The sequence below is a fragment of the Hemicordylus capensis genome, chromosome 2 (assembly GCF_027244095.1).
Source record: "Hemicordylus capensis ecotype Gifberg chromosome 2, rHemCap1.1.pri, whole genome shotgun sequence".
NCBI classification, from domain to species: Eukaryota; Metazoa; Chordata; class Lepidosauria; order Squamata; family Cordylidae; genus Hemicordylus; species Hemicordylus capensis.
This window is the reverse complement of record NC_069658.1, coordinates 73,187,128-73,206,328: the sequence shown is the minus strand read 5'-3', so window position 1 is coordinate 73,206,328 and position 19,201 is coordinate 73,187,128. Positions and strand designations below refer to the sequence as shown.

Sequence of the window (19,201 nt, the reverse complement as noted above, 5' to 3'; positions counted from 1 at the left end):
AACTGCTGGGAGAGATCATTTGGCTATTTGGTGCATATCAATATGCTGATGACACCCAAATCTATTTTTCCCTATCAACTTCACCAGGAAATGGCATATGCCTGCCTGGATTTGGTAATGGGCTGGATGAGGAATAACAAACTGAGGTTGAATCCAAATAAGACAGAGGTACTGATTGGGGGGGGGGGTCAAGATCCAAGAGATGGTTTCGATTTGCCTTTTCTGGTTGGGGTTACACTCCCCCTGAAGGATCAGGTACATAGCTTGGAAGTCCTCATGGATCCAAAACTCTCTCTGGCTTCTCAGGTTGAGGAACACTTTTTATTAGCTTCGGCTGATATGTCAGCAATGCCAATTTCTGGAGATAAATGGCCTTAAACGAGTAGTACATATGCTGGTGACCTCCAGGCTTGTCTAATGTAATGCACTCTATGTGGGGCTGTCCTTGTTCAGAAATTACAACTGGTACAGAATGCGGCAGCCAGGTTGGTCTCTGGGACAACACGAAGAGACATCATAACACTGATTCAGAAAGAATTGCACTGGTTGCTGATATGTTACACAGCGAAATACAAAGTGCTGGTCATTTCCTATAAAGCCCTGAACGGCTTAGGCCGAGGGTATTTAGGAGACTGCCATCTTTGTCATGAACCTTGCCACCTATTAAGATCTTCTGGGGAGGTCCAGTTATGGTTGCCACCAGCTTGTCTGGGGGATACTTGGGCCCGGGCCTTCTCAATGGCTGCCCCAGGGCTTTGGAATGCACTCCCTGTCAAAACAAGAGCTTCTCCATCTCTGATTGCTTTTAAAAATATCCTTAACACATACTTGTTTTCCCAGGCTATTATTAAAATTAATTTTAAGCTTTTTAATTGTTTTTATCCTATGAATGAAATTTTAATTGTTTCACTCTGTGGATTGTATTTGTTTTTATTCTGTGAAAGTGTTTTGTTTGTTTTTATTTTGTAATTTGGATTGTGTACACCACCTACAGTGTTCTCTCTATTTTTTTCCATCTGTGTGTAGAATCAATTTTGTTCTGAGCGGCAGTATCAAGACAGTATGTGTGCATGTGCGTTCAGAATGGGGCCTTCCTGATTCAACCTGAGCAGAATCTAACATTAACTGAGCAGACATCAAAAATCTTAGAGGAAACACGCCTTAGAGCGAACACTGACCACCTAGAAATGTATATATCAGCCAGTATATAAATATGACAAATAAATAAAATATTGTACCTCGAAAAGTAAACAGAGATTTTATTATATACCCAACCAACTTCAAAACAAGTTCTAGTTGGGTAAAAATTCTGTCAAAATTTAAGTATTGTAATTTCTTGCACTTGTTACTTCTGAAGCATTTAGGCATGGATAAAAAATTAAGCTAAGCATGAACACTTTATTTGATCTAGTATCCGCAGCTTAACCAAAGCCAAAAAGGTTCTACTCACCAATCTCTAGGGCATAACACATTAGTAGCAATATCAAAGATGTCTACAAATAAATAAGCATAATTTCTGTTGATCAGTACTAAATTTTATAAATTGAGAAGGAAGGTGGATCTAGAATACAAATCCCAGGAGCTGTAAATCTGCACTCATCACCAAGCCTCCTTTCGCATATACAGAAAATGGATATTGGTCACTCCACACAAAATATCTTTCAGAGAGCAAAGAAAACTTAGAATTGAATGTTGAGCTACATGTTTTATATCAACAGAGCAGTTCAGTACATTTTACATTGTAATTTTATTTCCACATCATTCTATTTATACTTTCAAATTATATGGTTCAGTCACATTGTTGATCAATTTCACCAACTGTCCAACTTGACTTGTATATGGAGCTAACCAAGCCATTCTGACCTGACCTTTAAGTTAATGACAAATACTTGAATGTTTATTTGGAAAACTGTCAATGCTTTGCAACTTAAGTCTACAAAATAGTAGCATATTTTAAGGAACAGCAACTCAACCAAAGTGATATAAATGGGTGATAAATTCGTAAACTGCAACTCCAAACAAATGCTACAGTTTTTAAGTATTTAGAAAGGCTGAAAATAAAGCATGTTTCATTCAATGCAGTGTTGCTATGGTATACAGGTGTAATGATAAATGGCCACTCTTGATAACACGAGCAGAGGGAAAAACAGTACACCTCCAGCAGTAACACTCAACTGCCCTTTAAGTGTAGCTGGAAGTTGGGGGCAGGCAGTGAGAGAAGGGCTTGAATTGGATTCAACCACCACAATATCACACGCACTGCTGGGAGAAATCTGCCTAATTTACCAACTTTTGACTATTCAAAACCAGCCACATTACCACCTTGTTTGAGTTTTTGTTTTAGGTGGTAACCAGGCACTATTTTTCATATAAGAATGACCCCCCACAACCACTAATGCCTTATAACCACTTAACATTTCTCCTCCAAAGCGATCATGCTTACAGCACTTGGAAGTTTAAGTGTAGCATTAAAAGGAATGATGCTAAACTGTGCAGCAAGATACAGAGCCCCAGTTCAGCTATGCATTAGAACACTACAATTTATGAAGCTACAAATACTGCATAAAACTACAGATAATACTAATGTGGTTTAATAATAAACTGCCTTTAGGGCCTCTGGTGGGTTGAAAGGGAGGATATACATGCAAGAAATAAAATATTCAGACCTTTTCACAGCATCCTTCTTTTGACTATCTATTCCGTCCCACCACTTTGAAAAATAAGAGATTTCAGACCACATAAATTTCCTCTCTTTGTCTTCTTGCAGCTTTATAACCATGTTATTGAGTATATGCTGTGTCTGATCTCTGAAGTAGTCATCAAATGTCTTCAGCCAACCTGAAAACAAACCACATATACCGAATACATTAAATAGACTATGATAATAATGTTGGGGGGGGGGAGATTTTTCAGAAACAATAGGAAAGTCAATATACTGCAACCAGTTTGCAGAAATGAACCAGAAGAAAATATGCCCTGGAAGATTTTTAAGTGTGTCTATGTCTTGAGTTACTTTTAACACTGAAAAAACAAAATTGGCAATGGCAATGCTAGCATCTTGAAGAATGGTTAGAAACACTTGGTGCTATAGAGTTGGTTAAGAGTGTGTTGATCCGATCAGTGCAGAGCCCCATGTAAGCTGCTGTGAGCTTTCTGAAAGGAAGCACTAGGAGAAACAAACAAACTATGGGTTGCCTCAGACAATCATTTTAAAGTGCAGCCTTAAAAATATGGTCTTAAAAGCTCCCGAGCCCATGAGCTCCCTTCTCTCCTCACCTATTCTGCTCCTGCACTGGGAGAATCATGGTTTCTTAAATCGTAGCTCTGTGGTTCATCTGAACTTGGAGCTGTTTAATTGTGATTCAGAACCACTATTAAACTAGGACATGAAGCAAAGGTTCAACTCTGGTTTCACATGCTGGTTTAATCATGGTTTGTAAACCACAGTTAAACTCTAGGCTCAGATGAGACAGAAAGCTGTGGCATAACAAACCACTATTCCACTGATGTGTGAGCAGGAGAGATATGGGGAAAGGGAGGAAGAATTGCATGGGCTCAAGAACTGAAGTAGTACCACACAACTTTGTGGATACTGTTTAAGTCAGTGTGCAACACCACTGGAGCTGCCTTTTACAGTGTGCAGCAGCCCCGGCAGGTCCCTAACACCAGCATAACACTTTGCGGAATGTCAGCCGCCGTTTTCTGGATTGTAGTCTTTGTGCTCAGAGATCAATGGATGCCCATATGTTGGCAATTACTCAAGGTAGAGGTGCAGTTGTAAGAAGTTATGTTAAAATTGCTCATTGTGCCACAAAGGCTGCAAAAGCTTTGCACAGCCCTAATGCTTAGACAACCATAAGAGTCAGTGCATTGCCTGATGTACCCTGCTCCCCAAGTTTATTATGGTATGCTTAATTTCATGATGCATTACCACTAGCACTGGCCTATTCGTATGTAGCGTTAGCATACGATAGAAATTTAATGCAGGTGTGTTGCTAATGTGGAATAAATGGTTTCACTTATGCCTTGTGTCTTCTACAACCTGAGCTTGGGGCACTGAAGAACCAACCAGGTGGCTTTCTACAGAGCTTTCAGCAGCAGCCCACTATCCAAGTAGTTTCAAACTGAAAATAACAGTTTCACTATTGCTCCACTTATGAACTGGTACATGCCATTTATAGTTCCACTTATGAACTGGTATGTGCATACATCTATATACATTAAATCACACAGAAAAAGTACACATTAGATTTGCAGCATGCAAAATGTGAAAACAATGAACCCTACCTTTGTAGAGGTAATTCAAAGAAAATGCAGGGAAAGGGGGTTGCCAAATCTGTAGCATGAAACAAGCAGAGTCTTTGCAAGACTTCTCAGAAGACAAAGTAGATAGTTGCCAAAACTCTAGAACTAGAACTCAGTTTCCAGGAAGATATATGGTTTTACTCTAATACCAGAACCTTTCTTCAGTTAAAAATCCTGTTTAGCATTTCCCCGTGCCAACTTTCAGCTCTCAAAATTTCTCGATCTATTTGGCCATTAAACAAGATTGCTGGCCTTGTTCTCTTTAGTATAAAATTGCTTTGAAGTACTTTAGGCTGAGAAATATTCAGGCTGGCTTGTGAATTTCAGAGCCTCTCAATCCTCAGGGCGGCACGTACATGCTTGCCAAATATGCCTTGTGCTATTTAAATTTAAATTCAATTTAAATGAAACAAAATGACCTATAAAATATGCAAAAGTCCACCTTTCATTTAAAATGCAGTGTCCAGACATGTTCACACACTGCAGTCTTGAGTTTCTGCTGTAGATAGGTCCGTAGCTTGATGATATCTTATGACGATGGAAGGAAGAGTCTATTAGCACAATGTTGCATAGGCTATAATATATAGATGCTTACTGAGAAAACCACTCTTTTTTCTTCCTTTCATATAGCATTGCTTCAATACAACATTGAAGATGTTGCTGCTTGTGGAGGAAGAAGGCCTAGACGTCTTAAGTTTCTGTAAATAAGCCGCTGTATTGTTGTTAATATTCCCAAATTATTTTTGTAAATAGCCCTTGTTTTATGAATTATATTCCCAAAACTGAATTATTGTAAATAGGATTCTGTATGATTCAAATCCCTGTGCATGGAGAAGGCTGGCAGGGTCAAAAGTTCAAAGTTGTTTTTCTGTAGTTTGACAGTTGATTTATAGAGGGAAACAGTTTTTTAAAAATGGAGGGAATGTATGTTTGTTCTAATTGGCTGGGCTGAGGAATTGATGGGCCAGAGAAACTGTATATATTGGGAGTGTTTTGAGAGGGAGGATGGAGAAGTCAAAAAAGTCTGCTGGAGCAAGTCAGCCCTGGAGTTTGCAAAAGAAGCAGACTGCTGGAAAGAGACTGTTGGAGGTTGCAGAAGAAGGAAGAGAGTCTGGAAGACTGATAGAGGGAGTCCAGGAAAGCAGAGAGTGAGCAGCCAGCAAGAAGAGAAGCCTAGCTAGGAAGGATGAGCTAGGCTGGATTGAGCCCCAGACCTGTGCTGTAATTACAAGAGACTACCCAGCAAGCCAGAAGCTGAAAAGAAGGCACAGAGGACTCTGAATAGGCACCAACCAGTATAGAGCCAGTAGTGATTGTGTTTTTCCAGTCTTTATTTTCCCCTGACCTGCTCCACTAATAACTGTTTTGATTTGTATTTTTTGCTGCAAAAGTAATGTTTTTATTGAACCAATTTTTAAAAGTAAAATTGCTTGTTAAAAAAATTAGAAGCTTGTTGATTTGTCTCCACCTCACATGTATAAGCCTTTCCACACTACTGAGGTTTGTTTGTTTTGTAATATTTGATAAAGGGAAGGGCTGTTGTAGTTGGCCGAGCCATACCACAAGTCCACTTGGTGGTAGTGGTAAAAAGATTAGGAGGAATAGAGGGCTGTTCCTCGGCACTGCTGCTACATGAGAACCACCTTCTGAGTTTTCAAAGAACTCTCTATCTGTTCAGTCGTGTCTGACTCTCAGTCACTCTATGGATCACTGCACTCCATGCTGTCCTATCTTGGACAGCTTCATTTAAGTCCGCCAGAAGAACGAGGAGCCATTTTATATTGTTTCCTCAAAAATGTACTACAAAGCACAAATTCATGACAGGCTGTGTTTTTGGTCTACTGAACGAGACAATGGAATAAGATGATTCTTCGTGCTACTGCCAGTCTCCTCCTTTCTTAATCCCACTAAGCCCAAAACAAGGTTGGATTATCTGGAGCATTTCACAGATTATGATATGGGTTCCCAACCTTTAGAAAAAAAATGTGTACCCTTCTGTCAAAAACCTTCAACTCAGATACCCCATAGAGGAGTTGGCCCGCCAAAGCAGCCCCTCCCCTTAAATGGGATTAGCAGAGCGAGCGCTCTGCTAACCTTGTTTTCCCGATTGTGAGTCACCACGTGACAGCTCCACGCCACCATGACTTTTGTGGAAACCCCCACCAGGAGGCTAAAATGAGCCTCCCAGTGTTGGAGGTCTCCCCAGAATGCCCCGCGCACTTGCGCAGGGAATCCTGGGACTTCTGGGGACCAGGTGGCCCCTGATCCCTCCAGCCCCTACTGGCTCCGTGACAGAGCTGGTAGTGTGGGCGGCCAATCCAGCTGCTCAGCAACAAGCAGCTGCTCATCTGCAGGGCAAGCAGGCTAAGACTGCTCTCCCCACAGAATCCTCCCAGGCTCTACACACAGATTGTGTGTAGAGCCTCAATGTTCAAGGGGAAAGGGAACTGTCACAAATAAAAACACCAAAGATGAAAGAAAGATATAATGAAGAAAAGATGGAAAGAATAAGCAGGATAAAAACCAAAGTGTAGAGGAAGTGGAATTCTCACAATTTATTTATTTAGATATGCTGCAGCAAGTTAGAATGCTGGAATAAGTCTAATGAGAGACATGCTGAGGTGGTTGGCAAAAGACTGAGGAGGTTCTGGGCGGGAAACACTATACAAGGGGCTGCAGGGGGCAGAGCTACCACTAAAACTTGTAAAGGTATAGCTTTGTAAGTGTTCTAACTAGGCTCTGTGCAGGCACATTTCCCATGCAAGTGACATATAGAGACCATGAAAGAGAAAAGTAATGTTAGCAGAACCAGAAACAGGACAGCTCCAGCCAAACATACATTATATTTAGTTACATTTAAATGTGAAAATATTACAGCCACGTTTTTACAGGTCAGAGGAGACAGGTGCAATTGCAAAGAAAAACAATTCAAATCCCTTAGAAACTCTTACCTGGATCATTATGTGAGTGAGGCACAACAAAAACTTGAAGGGGTTCATTATTCCACTCATTTTCATCATATGTGATGTCAAACCCTTGTTTCCAAACTCCGCCATCTGGATTATCAAAAGGAAGAAGGTCATAGACTTCTAGCATCTACAATGGACAAAGAAAATAGATGACATTAGCTGACAATATGGACAAAGCATAGTATTCTGTGTTTTAAAAGCATGGCTGTGGTCACTAATATCGTTCTAGAAATGTAAGCGACAAGCATCCAGCAAATGCCTCACACAGAATCTGTCTTTGTACTTCTTTCAAAGAATATTTACATGAACATAATATGCCAGTTCTGATGACCCAAAAGACCATGGTTTGTTATATTGCAGAAGTGATCCAAAGCCTAATGATTCCAGACACTCCGTCCTCCCATCTGCCTCTCAGATCCAGGATACAGCTATGATGCAAACATCCTACTTTGTTCAAACCACAGCTCCAGACCCAGGAGCTATGATCTAACTGTGGTTTAGAAAACAAGATATGAAATGTGGATTAGATTCCAGTTTCACATCCTAGTTTCTAAACCATAATTAAACCTCAGTTCTCAGGTCTAGATAATACATGGAGCTGTGATTTATCCAAATCAGGATTCTCTGGAAGAGTACAAGGTGAGGAGATGAGAGGAAGAAACTTCAGATTCAATTCATGATCCAAAAATGGTTTGTTGGGTCACCTAATGGGTTGACTGCAAAAAAACAGCCCAATGGGTTGGATGCAAAGAACCACTAGCAAAAGCAAAATAGCAGCTAGAATTGTTTTGCAAACACTGACAAAATAATTCATGCAGTATTATAACAGTTAAGCACTATTGTTCTCATGATTTTGCTTGTGGAAACACTTATACAAGAGGGAGGACATCTTTGGATTTAGTTTCATTTTGCTCACAATATTCTAGCATGAGGTATGAAGCATCCTTTTTGTGAGCAAATATACCTTCTACATGCAGAACAAAGGAAACTGCCTTATAACAGGTAACAACTAATTGGACCATCCAATTAGGACAATATTGTCTACTGACCAACATCAGCTCTCCGGGATATCAAGGAGGAATCTCTCCTTTCCTACCAGGGGATGCCAGGGATTGTACACCTTCTGCATACAAAGGAGGTGCTCTACTACAACTACTACTCCTCATCCTTTGTTAGACACCCCATAACAAATTTGTTAGACACCCCATAACAAATTGTTATCTAGATGGCTCACAACACAACATGCAAATATCCAATAAACACACATAACACCACAAACACAAAAACCCCATACTACTGAGGTGTGGCCCTTCCCCAAAGGGCAACATTAAATCCAATCCTAATATTTGTTGAGATTAATTCAACAAAAACCTTGGCATGCAAGACATGATATTCAACTGTTGCTGATTGTATGCATATAGTTTTTATGCAACTACTCCTATCACTTAATCCACTCTTACCATCATGTATGTATTTATTCTGTGAACCCAAGGGCATTGCAGAGCCATTGAACACCACACTAAATTCACAACAGAGAAATCAAACTCGATCTTCAACTAGTCTGAGTTTGGATATTCAGATAATTATTGTTTTACTTGGAATAAATCATTTCTATAAGCTTGTCTTAAAGCACTGCAAGAATGTGTCATTTATTAAAATAATAATGGTGTCATCCACAAATGAAGATTATGCTTACATCTTCAAATATTCAGTTTATTTTAGAAGTATGTATAAAATTATTCAAGCATGAATACAGTAAATTGAAATAATTCCAACAGGTCCACACAGCAATTAATTGTAGTCCCAACTAAAGGTCCATCCTTAATAGTCATAGAATTTTGCTACATACAAGAGAATTTCAATTATTTAACTAGTTCCTAGAAATGCTGACAGACTAGCCGTTGCCAAAAAAACCCCTGCTTCCTACCAGTACTGCAACACATTATTTACCGCTTTTCAACTAAAAAGTTCTCTAAATGGTTTACATAGAAATCTAATATATAAGAGAGAAGAAGAAGGTGGTTCCCTGACCCCAAAGGGCTCACCGTCTAAAAAGAGATACAAGGCAGGAATCAGTAGCAGCCACTGGAGGGATGCTGTGCTGGGGTTGAACAGGGCCAATTGCTCTCCCCGTGCTGGGTATAAAGAGATTCACCACTCTGAAAGGTGCCTCTTTGCCCTGTTAGCAGGGAAGTTATATACATCACTGCTCACACGTTATTGTCACTGCACTTCTAAATCTGTGGCACTAAAAATGGTTTTTTAAAAGCCTATTAGAGTCTTAGACATATGGTTTCAAATAGTTTGTTTAAATTGCTTTAGCTTAAAAAAAAATCCTTGTCTGAATGAAAACTTTGCTAATTCATGCCTTTGTTCTGAAATCCTATAATGCAGAGTTGGTAGCAGGCCTTGGGCTTCAACAGACCATGTTCGGTTTCATCCACTACAGAGAGAAAAAATGTACAACCCATGTGGACACAGGATCTCTAACTTCCTCCCCCACCGTGGTAAAATCCCTGTTAAAATACTGCATGAGCAGGCAAACTGGCTGTTTAAATACCTCACATTTTGCAAGATGTTATGTGTTGCTGAAATACAGAGGTATTCTCATTAGAAAGAGCAGGACAAGGCTGGTGTGCCACAAAGGTATGCCTGGTAGAATTTTCAAAGAACATCCAACAAGAACATATTCATTTAGTATGAATAGCAATACAAGGGCACGGTGGCGGTGGTGGAGGGAATAATTTTTAAGGACTGGAGAGAGGAATCCCAGGCTCTCTTCTCCCTCCCCAACCTTGATGAGAACGAACAAGAAATTGTCAAGGATTGAAAGTAAACTGTTGCAATATGCTTATAAGCTGCCTTGATGACCTAAGTGTGGAAAATATATCTTCTAAATAAAGAAAAAGCCTTCTCTTATAGGTCAAGGCATCTACCGTCATTCTGTATGTAAGCAGCGGCGTAGGTAATTGTCTGAATCTCGATCTCCAATTCAACATTTTAAACAAACATATATAAACATTGTTATAGATAAGTAAATTTACATTCATTGTTAATGCAATCTGCATTTTTAAAAAAATCTATGTTTTACAACACTGGCAAAAAAATTATATTCACATGCAAACAGCCATTCCGAAGTACAAAACTCGCTGTAAATAATGTTGTAACCCTATCATACCACATTTTGTAACCAAATGTGACTTCTAATTTATTAGAGGAGCCAACAATGCCAACCAGCTGTGCATACTTATGGAAAATGGGGAAAACTGCAGAAGTCTTTCTTTAAAACAAAGGAAACACACCAAAGTATACCTCAATCAAGGGCCATCTTTAAAGGAGTGCAGGGAAGCCTCAGGGCTCAAACTTAATGGGCAGCCTGTACTTTGAAGAGAGCAACAGTGGCTATGGTGCCCACAAGGTGAAGTTTCTTGCACCATGGAGGATTCTAAGAGGGTGGGGCCCGATATGCAGGTAGCAACAGAGGAAGAAGCTGTTGCCATTCTCAGCAGCACTGTGACTGAGAGGGAACCAAGGCAGCCCCATGGTAGTAGAGGACAAGACGAGCCTTCAACAGGAGCAGCAGCCCCTATCCAGCCCCAGCACAGCATCCCACCTATGGCTGTTGCTGGTGTCTACCTGACATTTCTTTTTAGATTGCGAGCCCTTTGGGTACAGGGAGGCATCTTCAGTTATTTTTCAATGAAGAGCATTTTGAGAACTTTTATTGAAAACTGGTATATAAATATTCATAGTAGTAGTAGCAGCAGCAGCAATGGAGACCACCCTAGACTTGGCCTGGACAGAGAATGAAAATGCCCCAGAATCAGGCATATTTGGGGGGGGGGGGAGTCCTTGGGGCAAAGAGAAAGAAATCCCTCTGTGGCCCCCTGGTAAAAGGTCTACCAAGCAGAAGCTGGAAGAGGTGGATAGTGATACTGTAGGCAACTCCTATCCCAAAGTAAGTGAGATGGTGGCTGCTGGGGTGCATGAATGCTGCCAACAGAGGTAGGGCTAGAACTATTCTCAACTTGGAATCTTGCAAAAGTTAGACACATTCCTGTCCCAGGTTGCAGAAAACTCAAACCAAACATTGTTTGACCACCTTTTCCTGAAAGTTCCATGGTCATCGGAACTTACTTCCAACTATGTCATTTTTATTAAGTTGCTTGAATGAATACAGAAGTCAACCAGTTTAAGTGGTTTGTGTTAATCTTGACTACTCTTTAAACAGTGCTTAGTTCCGTATTTCTTCATGATCACAATGATGAATATTTATATACCACCTTTCCACAGAAGTTCCCAAAGTGATTCAAGTGGATATAAATACATAAAATGGCTCCCTGTCCCCCAAAGGGCTCACAATCTAAAAAAGAAACATAAGATAGACACCAGCAACAGCCACTGGAGGGATGCTGTGCTAGGAATGGATAGGCCCAGTCATTCTCCCCCTGCTAAATAAAGAAAATTGCCACTTTTAAAGGGTGCCTCTTTGACAAAGGACTCACGAAAAACTAAGGAGTCATGAACAGTCACAAGTTCTTACCTGTACATCTGAAGCTGGACTTCCAGTTTTGGAAGCGAAGTGGCAGTCTTCAGGATCCACTGAGATATATGAAGTGGCAAGAGGCTCCGAGAAATTTCCTTGACTGAAGTTTATGGCTTCCGGAGTACGCTGTCCATCTTTGACAGATTCACTCAGATTGATGACCGAATCTCTGATATTTGAAATAATTTCATTGTTCTCCGCAAGTAAGCGCTCCAAGTGGTCTATTTTCTCTTGCAGTATTGAAAGTTGACCCTGTTGAGATGCACGACATTAGTCTTTCAAATATGTGGGCTACACCAAATAGAAATACGAATACCATTCTCCTCCCTTCACCTGAAGCAATATATTTCAAAAGGGAAGACCTTGCCATTTTACTGAATAAGCCTTGATCATCCAAAAAAACCACAAAAACAGGCAGTATCTTCAAACTGCTACAAGGACATTTCCCCAGAAAAAGATGAAAACGAATTCAGGACCATTTAGTTCTGAAATGAAAATGAACTCATTAAAATGAACTCATCTAGTTCACTTGCTTAGCCAAAATAAATAAATAAAACAGTAAGAAATCACTCTGCACAAATCTGATGCGAAACAAATTAGAAAGTAATTTTATCTTTCAAAGTCTACCAATAGTCATGTTTTCAATTACAAGCATTACTATTAAGGCAGACCCTATTCAAAACTCTATAATTGGGATAACCTACTACAGAGGTCCTAAGCTATGGCATCATCTTGTTTATTAATATAATTACATTATGAAATATAATACATTTTGAAATGAAAACTTAGTTCCTCAAACCAAGGTATTAATGGACTTTCATAGAACTTGCTTCAAATTTTGCCTTCTAATCCACAGAACTGCAATCTAGATACATTTTTCATTCAATAAATTTATGGGGCAAGTCAATACATCTGGAAAAAGTAAAGTGAGAACAAAAGAATAACTTCAGCCAAGTGGGATTTAGATACACGATGTGTTTTCTTCACAGCAGATGTATATTTATCTCCTGATTGAATGTGAGTATCCTACAAGGTATCAAGCTAGTGCTGATACTTTCAAGGTAGGGTTTTTGTTTTAAGTATACTGCACATTCCAGGCACTAAAAAGCATTTTTAAGACTTTGAGAAGTGCAACACTCCAATTTTTATCCATATTACTTTACTCACTAAAGTGATTATGGTACAGAATATGGTTACCCCAATGCACAACAGCTGCATGTGACATTATATGTGCAATGAAGTCAGTGAAACGAAACTCGAATCCCCACCTCCCAATGCTTTGCAATCTTGTGAACAATTATTATTGCATTTACCAGTGTGGATTCTCTTCATTTATGCCCCTCTTCCCATTTGATAACCACTTCCAAACAGTGTACTTTACATAGACTTAAATGGTACTCCTTGACAAGTAATTGAGCAGGGAGTGGGGGGCAGGTTTAGGGGGAGAGACATCAGTTTCAGTTTTCATAACGGTTGTCAGCCTGGCAAAACTTTGAACTCATAAGGTCAAAGGGGCTATATGCTTGGTGCGGAAGGGAGAATGCAAAAGGAGCTGACCAAAGGGGGAGGCACAGCAGGAAGCCAGCTGAGAAAGTAACTGATAGTAGAGGGGAAAGGACAGGAGCAAAGTCTGTCACACAGGATTCATGAATGAGTAGCTGTGCATTGCTGGCAAGAAGAAAATGGACAGACAAGGCAGGTTTGGAGGAGTGTAGGGCAGCAAATGAAGGGGCACAGGATTGCTAGCTAGGTCTCCAGGATGCTTCTATTGCCACTCCCAGGGACAAGCAGCACTAAGGGCTGGATTTTGTTTACCTATATGAATCTGCTGGCCAACTGCATGGCTGCAGGTTTCTAGTTGATCGCTAGTCGCATAAAACAGAGACCAATCAAATTCAGATTATAAGAGTGTTTAAACATATGCATCTTTCTCTCCTGCTCACACAAGTATTTATCTGGTTGTGACCATAGTCATTTGCCTATTCATCCTTAGAGGATAATGGGCTCTGGGGTAAGGATGGTCTACCATTATTACCGATTTCCTAATGGTGCATTTACACACACTCATCACCACAACTCTGCCCCAAGGCTAGAGAGACTCAATATTCAGGACTAGAAAGGTCTTGAATTCTAGCAGTAGCAGGATCTCCCAGTTTTGCTGTTATCTACACACAGAGAGGGAGAGAGGTGTGCTTTATCCCAGAGTCCAAAGACTAGAAGTAGTCTCACATTTTATAAAAACAATGTATGAACTTGCCATTGGTTAGGTACTTTAGCAGTTAACAGTGGTGGTGGCACAGGTCAGCAGTAGGGCACATGGGAAGGTTCCCAGTTCACGCCCTGCGCACTTCCAGTTAACAAGGATTTCAGCCAGCAGGGTTGGGAAAGCTACAAGCATAAAACCTGGGAGAACCAGATGCCAGAGTAGATAACAATGAGCTGGCAGGACAATGGTATGACTCCAGACACAATTTCATATGTTTAAGCTTCTACTGTTTGCAGTACAAACTGGTTGCTGCTTAACAAAAAACTGGAAATGCAGAAGGGGGAGGGGATGCTACTGAACAGCAAGCTAGCAATGTAGAAGGAAGCAGCATTATCTGAGTCAGGGTTCAATGATCAGGCTACAGGATCACATGACTCTCCTCTTGTGAACCAATTCCTCCTGCCCCATTTATCTCTGTTCAAGCACTGCACGTGGCTATTTCCTGTTTCTTTTAAATGTCAGGCCTAGCAACAGTCACAACTACAGTTGCATTGGAGCACAGTAGGGCAGAGCAAATTTGTATACTAGAGGACAGGATGCATAGAATTCTGCAGCCTGCTCCTAATCCCTAAATCCTGGTTCTTTTTATGTCCAGCCCCTGCTAATCAAGCAAGTTGCCATTTCAGAACAGCTAAAGTTGAGCCTTGTCTTTGGTTAATTCTTAATGAAGAAATTAATTAGGATTAAGCCCAAGGGCAGTGAAGGTCCCAGTAAGGTAAGGGAAATAAGTGATATGAATTTTTGAAACCCGTGATGCTGAGATTGATAAGGGTTGCATTCCTAATGCCTGAGAAATAGGTATGCTAGATAGGGATGTGCACAAACCACAGTTCGGGCACCTTTGGGAGTGGGGACTTTAAGCTCTCTGCTTACTTACCTGCTCTCCACTGCCCCATGCAGCTTCCTGCTGGTGTGCCTCCCAAGTACCTCTGAGCGGCATCAGCATGAACCTGGTGTCCGTGCATGCAACACCATCCTGCCCATGCAAGTGGCACCCACGTGTGCTCTCAATTCTTTCTTAAAGTCCTTGCTCCCAAAAGGTGCTCGAACATCTAATGCTAGATCAAATTCCCTAAATTAGGGATAGTCTGAAGATGTGGTATTTGCTCAGACAAAATGCTAGGGAAGCTTCTCTCCCCCTACACCCATTTTCTATGGGACATGTTCTGAACCAAATGAGTAGCACTTAAAATGAGAGCCTATGACTACAGGATAAGCCTATGACTACACATGAAGGCTATTCTCATGAGCAGCCTAACCCAGACTAGGGTTAGGCTCCTTGTGTGCGGCGCCAGGATCCACACAGATCCCAGCACCGACCACCCACCTAACTCCACTTTTAAGCCCGGTGCCGGGATGGTGTGTGTTGCAGATCCGTGCTCCCACCAATGTTACAGGACCGTCGGGTGTGTGTGTGTGTGTGTGTGTGTGTGTGTGTGTGTGTGTGTGAGTTTTGTGCACACATCCCCCCACCTGCCCGCCCTGCCTCCCAGTCGTGTGAATAGCCGTAATGTTTTGAAAATGCTTTATTTCTGTTTTAATTTTCAAGTAACAGCTACAATTAAAAAAACAAAATCTCAGTTTCTAAAGTCAGGTGTGCTAAGTAGGCAGCAGGCCAGTTCTTCAAGCATCATCAGCTTCAACAGTTTTTTCACCTCCATCTGCATCAAATTCATCAGCCTGTTGCAAGGACAGGCAGCAAACAGTCCTCACTCTTGCTAACAAATGGCACCATAATGAGACAAAAGGAGATAACCGGAACCTACCCAGTGGCATTCTTGCCTTCATGGAGTATTTGACAATATTCAGGGCCAGGTCCAAGTTTGGAGGGGCCTTGGCAGGAGGCCTCCAATTTATACCCCCTACTTTGGTGGAGCCTGCCTCTCTTTGCCTTGGCAGCACAGTGAGTCCCCCGCTCCCTTTTCTTTTTTGCCTCAGTAGCAAAAGTAGGAAGTGTTGTTCTAGCTCAGGGGTAGGGAACGTTGGCCCTCCAACTGTTTTTGAACTACAACTCCCACCTTCCCCAGCCACAGTGTGCCTGCGGATGATGGGAGTTGTAGTTCAACAACAGCTGGAGGACCAAGGTTCCCCAACCCTGTTCTAGCGGGTGAGTACTTTGAACCTTAATCCCTCCCTCCCCCCATAATGCTCCACATGGCCACCTACTGCATGTCAGGGCAGCGTGTGGTGTGGGGGGGAGAGTTGCAGGGCAGAGGCACCTGCTGGCTAAAACAATGTTTCTGCTTCTGCTGCAGAAGGCAAAATAAAAACACACCATACCACCAAAAGGGGAGAGGGGCCCACCCAGCTGCCAACTGGCCTAGTTTTCCCCACGCAGCCTGGCCAAGTATCAGCAAAGGGCATTCCTCGGGACACTGGGCCTTCAGCAGCTGCCCAAGATGCTACCTCATGATGTCACCCCTCACAATATTTGACCACAGTCAAATAGGTGGTCCGTTGAAAATACGTGATGAATCAATTAAGCAGCATGCCAATCCTACTGCCAAGCAATCCAATACACAGGTCTGCCCATCATACCAGTCTGGCTGCAATTTACACAGAGGCCGCTACATTTTTTTTTTTTGATGGCCCAGTAGCTTTTTTGCACATACTGGCATGGCTGTAATGCTTAGACATGAGATGGAAAGGCATGAAAGTACATTTATTCCAGCTCAACTACTATACATTGCTCTCGTTTTCACATTTTTGTGATTCACATGGCTGTCCAGTAGGTTACTCAGCAGGTGTTCATGCGCTCACAGACCTCTGCTGCACTTAAGAACGAGAGCTACCACATCAGTTTCTCAGAGGCCCGCTAACCTCCGGACCTTGGGGACGGTCCCGTCCTCCAAGGTCTGGGGATGGGCTTCAAATGGCCACCCTGCACCCACCCCAAAGATCCACTTTTAAAAAAGAACTCTTACCGTGGCTGAGGGGTGTCTGCGGGGGAGGTGACAGTCCTTCTCCCCCCTTCCCCTGGCGGCAGTGGGGACCAAGAGCCACACTGGGCCCATCTGTTCAGTCACGGGCTTGCTACAATCTCTAAACTGCGCAGACGCGCCTCACAGTTGCTTAAAGACACTGGCCTGAACAGATGGGCCCAGCATCGCTCCTAGTCCCCACAGCCACGGGGGGAGGGGTGGAGAAGGGAGAAGGACTGCTCCGCTCCCCCCGCCCACAGCCATCCCTCGTGGTAAGAGGGGTGGCCTCGCGTCTGGGAGGTCCAGGTGCCCAAATTACCTTGGTGCACACCTCAAGTTACTAAGTAGCACTATAGTATAGTATAGACTGTACTAATGTTTTAACTGAGTTTTTTTTACCACTGACCATAGACATGCATTAAATTTGCATACAGCTTATACATAGATGGCATTTTGTGATGTGTCTTCAAAACACTGATGTAGCAGATGAACCAAGCTGCTATTGCACTATAATTTACATAAAGTAAAGTGTGCCATCGAGTCGGTTTTGACTCCTGGCAACCACTGAGCCCTGTGGTTGTCTTTCGTAGAATACAGGAGGAGTATACCATCGCCATCTCCCACACAGTATGAGATGCCTTACAGCATCTTCCTATATCGCTGCTGCCCAATATAGGTGTTTCCCGTAGTCTGAGAAACATACCAGCGGGGATTCAAACCAGCAACCTCTGGCTTGATAATCAAATCATTTCCATGCTGCACCATTAGGTGGCTCATAATTTACATACCACTTCTAATGCATTACTCTCATAGCTCTTAATGTCACTTAAAACCCATTTTACTATTAAGCAAAAGCTGAAAAATAGTGACTTTCCCAAGGACAAACCAAATTCCATTTACATCATGAACTTTACCAGGTCAGAGTCCTTCTGTCTACTCTAGGACAAACAAACTGTTTTATAAACCTTTAATACACAGCCACCTATCTTGCTGGTTCACTCAAGTCTACACAGATTTCTTTCGGAGTGTTTCCACATCTCATCAGCCCTTTTGCTGGTTATTTTTGCAGTAATCCTGTGGTTTGTTCTTTTAAATTATTTTAAACTTACACTTTTATTTTCTGTTAATACACAATTGCAACACCTTTTTTTTGGTCTGTTCAAATGAAATGAAAAAAATGTTCATGAATGCCTGCCAATTCAGAATTTACAGTTACCATGCTTATGAGGCACACACTGATTGGATCACTCATTTCATTTGACAGATTTTGAGGGTACAAAGGAGTTCACAGCATACTTTGGGGGCATCTGTGAAGCTGAAGGATATTATGGCAGCACTGAGAAAGTTAAATTTTAGAAAAACACAGTGTCGCTCTATGCCCCCTGGTGGTATCTTAACCAAATGTCTGTGGCTAAAAATCTGCACAGCTTAGTTTAAGTGCCCTAATCTTAGCAGTCCATGGTTATGCATTTTCATTTTTGTGAATAATACACAAAACAACTTAAGGCAATAAATCGGGGCTTGACCTATATATTTAGCCATGGCACCTAAACTAAAATATTCAGGAGGTAGAGTTATTTAGTAAAATACGTATTTGTTCCAAGCAGTCCTGTTTCTATTCTAGGAATGTTAATTGTAAAGGGAATACAGAGAAGACAATTTGCCCTCCTCCTCCACAATGTCTGTCACTAAGTTTGGTAATTTTGCAAGGTGTCCACTGTCCGAATCCTAAATTTTGGGGCTGGCTCCTAGAACCAAAGAAAATGTAACAAGGCCTGCAATGAACAGTGTCTATTTCACTTCTGTAACATTTACTACTACAAGTTAAGAACACAATAGATGACTCAAAAGATAAAACAGATTTTTATCATTGTCAATTAACATTTTGTAAACCCAGTGCAATTTTTCCCAGATGCTTTGTTGCAAGCATCTAGGATACTAGTACCTTTAGCATTCTGCAAAGCCACAGAACTGATTCACAGAACAGAAAAACAATTGCATGCATTCACAATTCAAAATGAAGTTTAACCAACTTTCACAGGGCCAAGGAAGCTTTCTTTCTGTAGTAAACCTTTTAACAATCCAAATATAATATAAATAATATACCACATTAGAAGAAAGATTCAATGTTCACCAGAATTACACGTTACATGTTTTCCCCGGCTATAAGAAGCGTTACTTTGTTCAATGTGAA

General features: G+C 41.4%; 1 protein-coding gene across 1 annotated transcript in view; it reads right to left on the bottom strand.

The window, feature by feature from the left end:
- MAN2A1 (mannosidase alpha class 2A member 1) overlaps positions 1-19,201 on the bottom strand; it is a 108,102-nt gene that overhangs the window by 78,763 nt on the left and 10,138 nt on the right. Inside the window, exons 2-4 of the mRNA XM_053292502.1 lie at positions 11,818-12,072; positions 7,257-7,401; positions 2,667-2,838 (exon numbers count right to left, since the gene is read on the bottom strand). Coding sequence (XP_053148477.1) covers positions 2,667-2,838; positions 7,257-7,401; positions 11,818-12,072 — 572 coding nt within the window. The remainder of the gene's footprint in view (positions 1-2,666; positions 2,839-7,256; positions 7,402-11,817; positions 12,073-19,201) is intronic.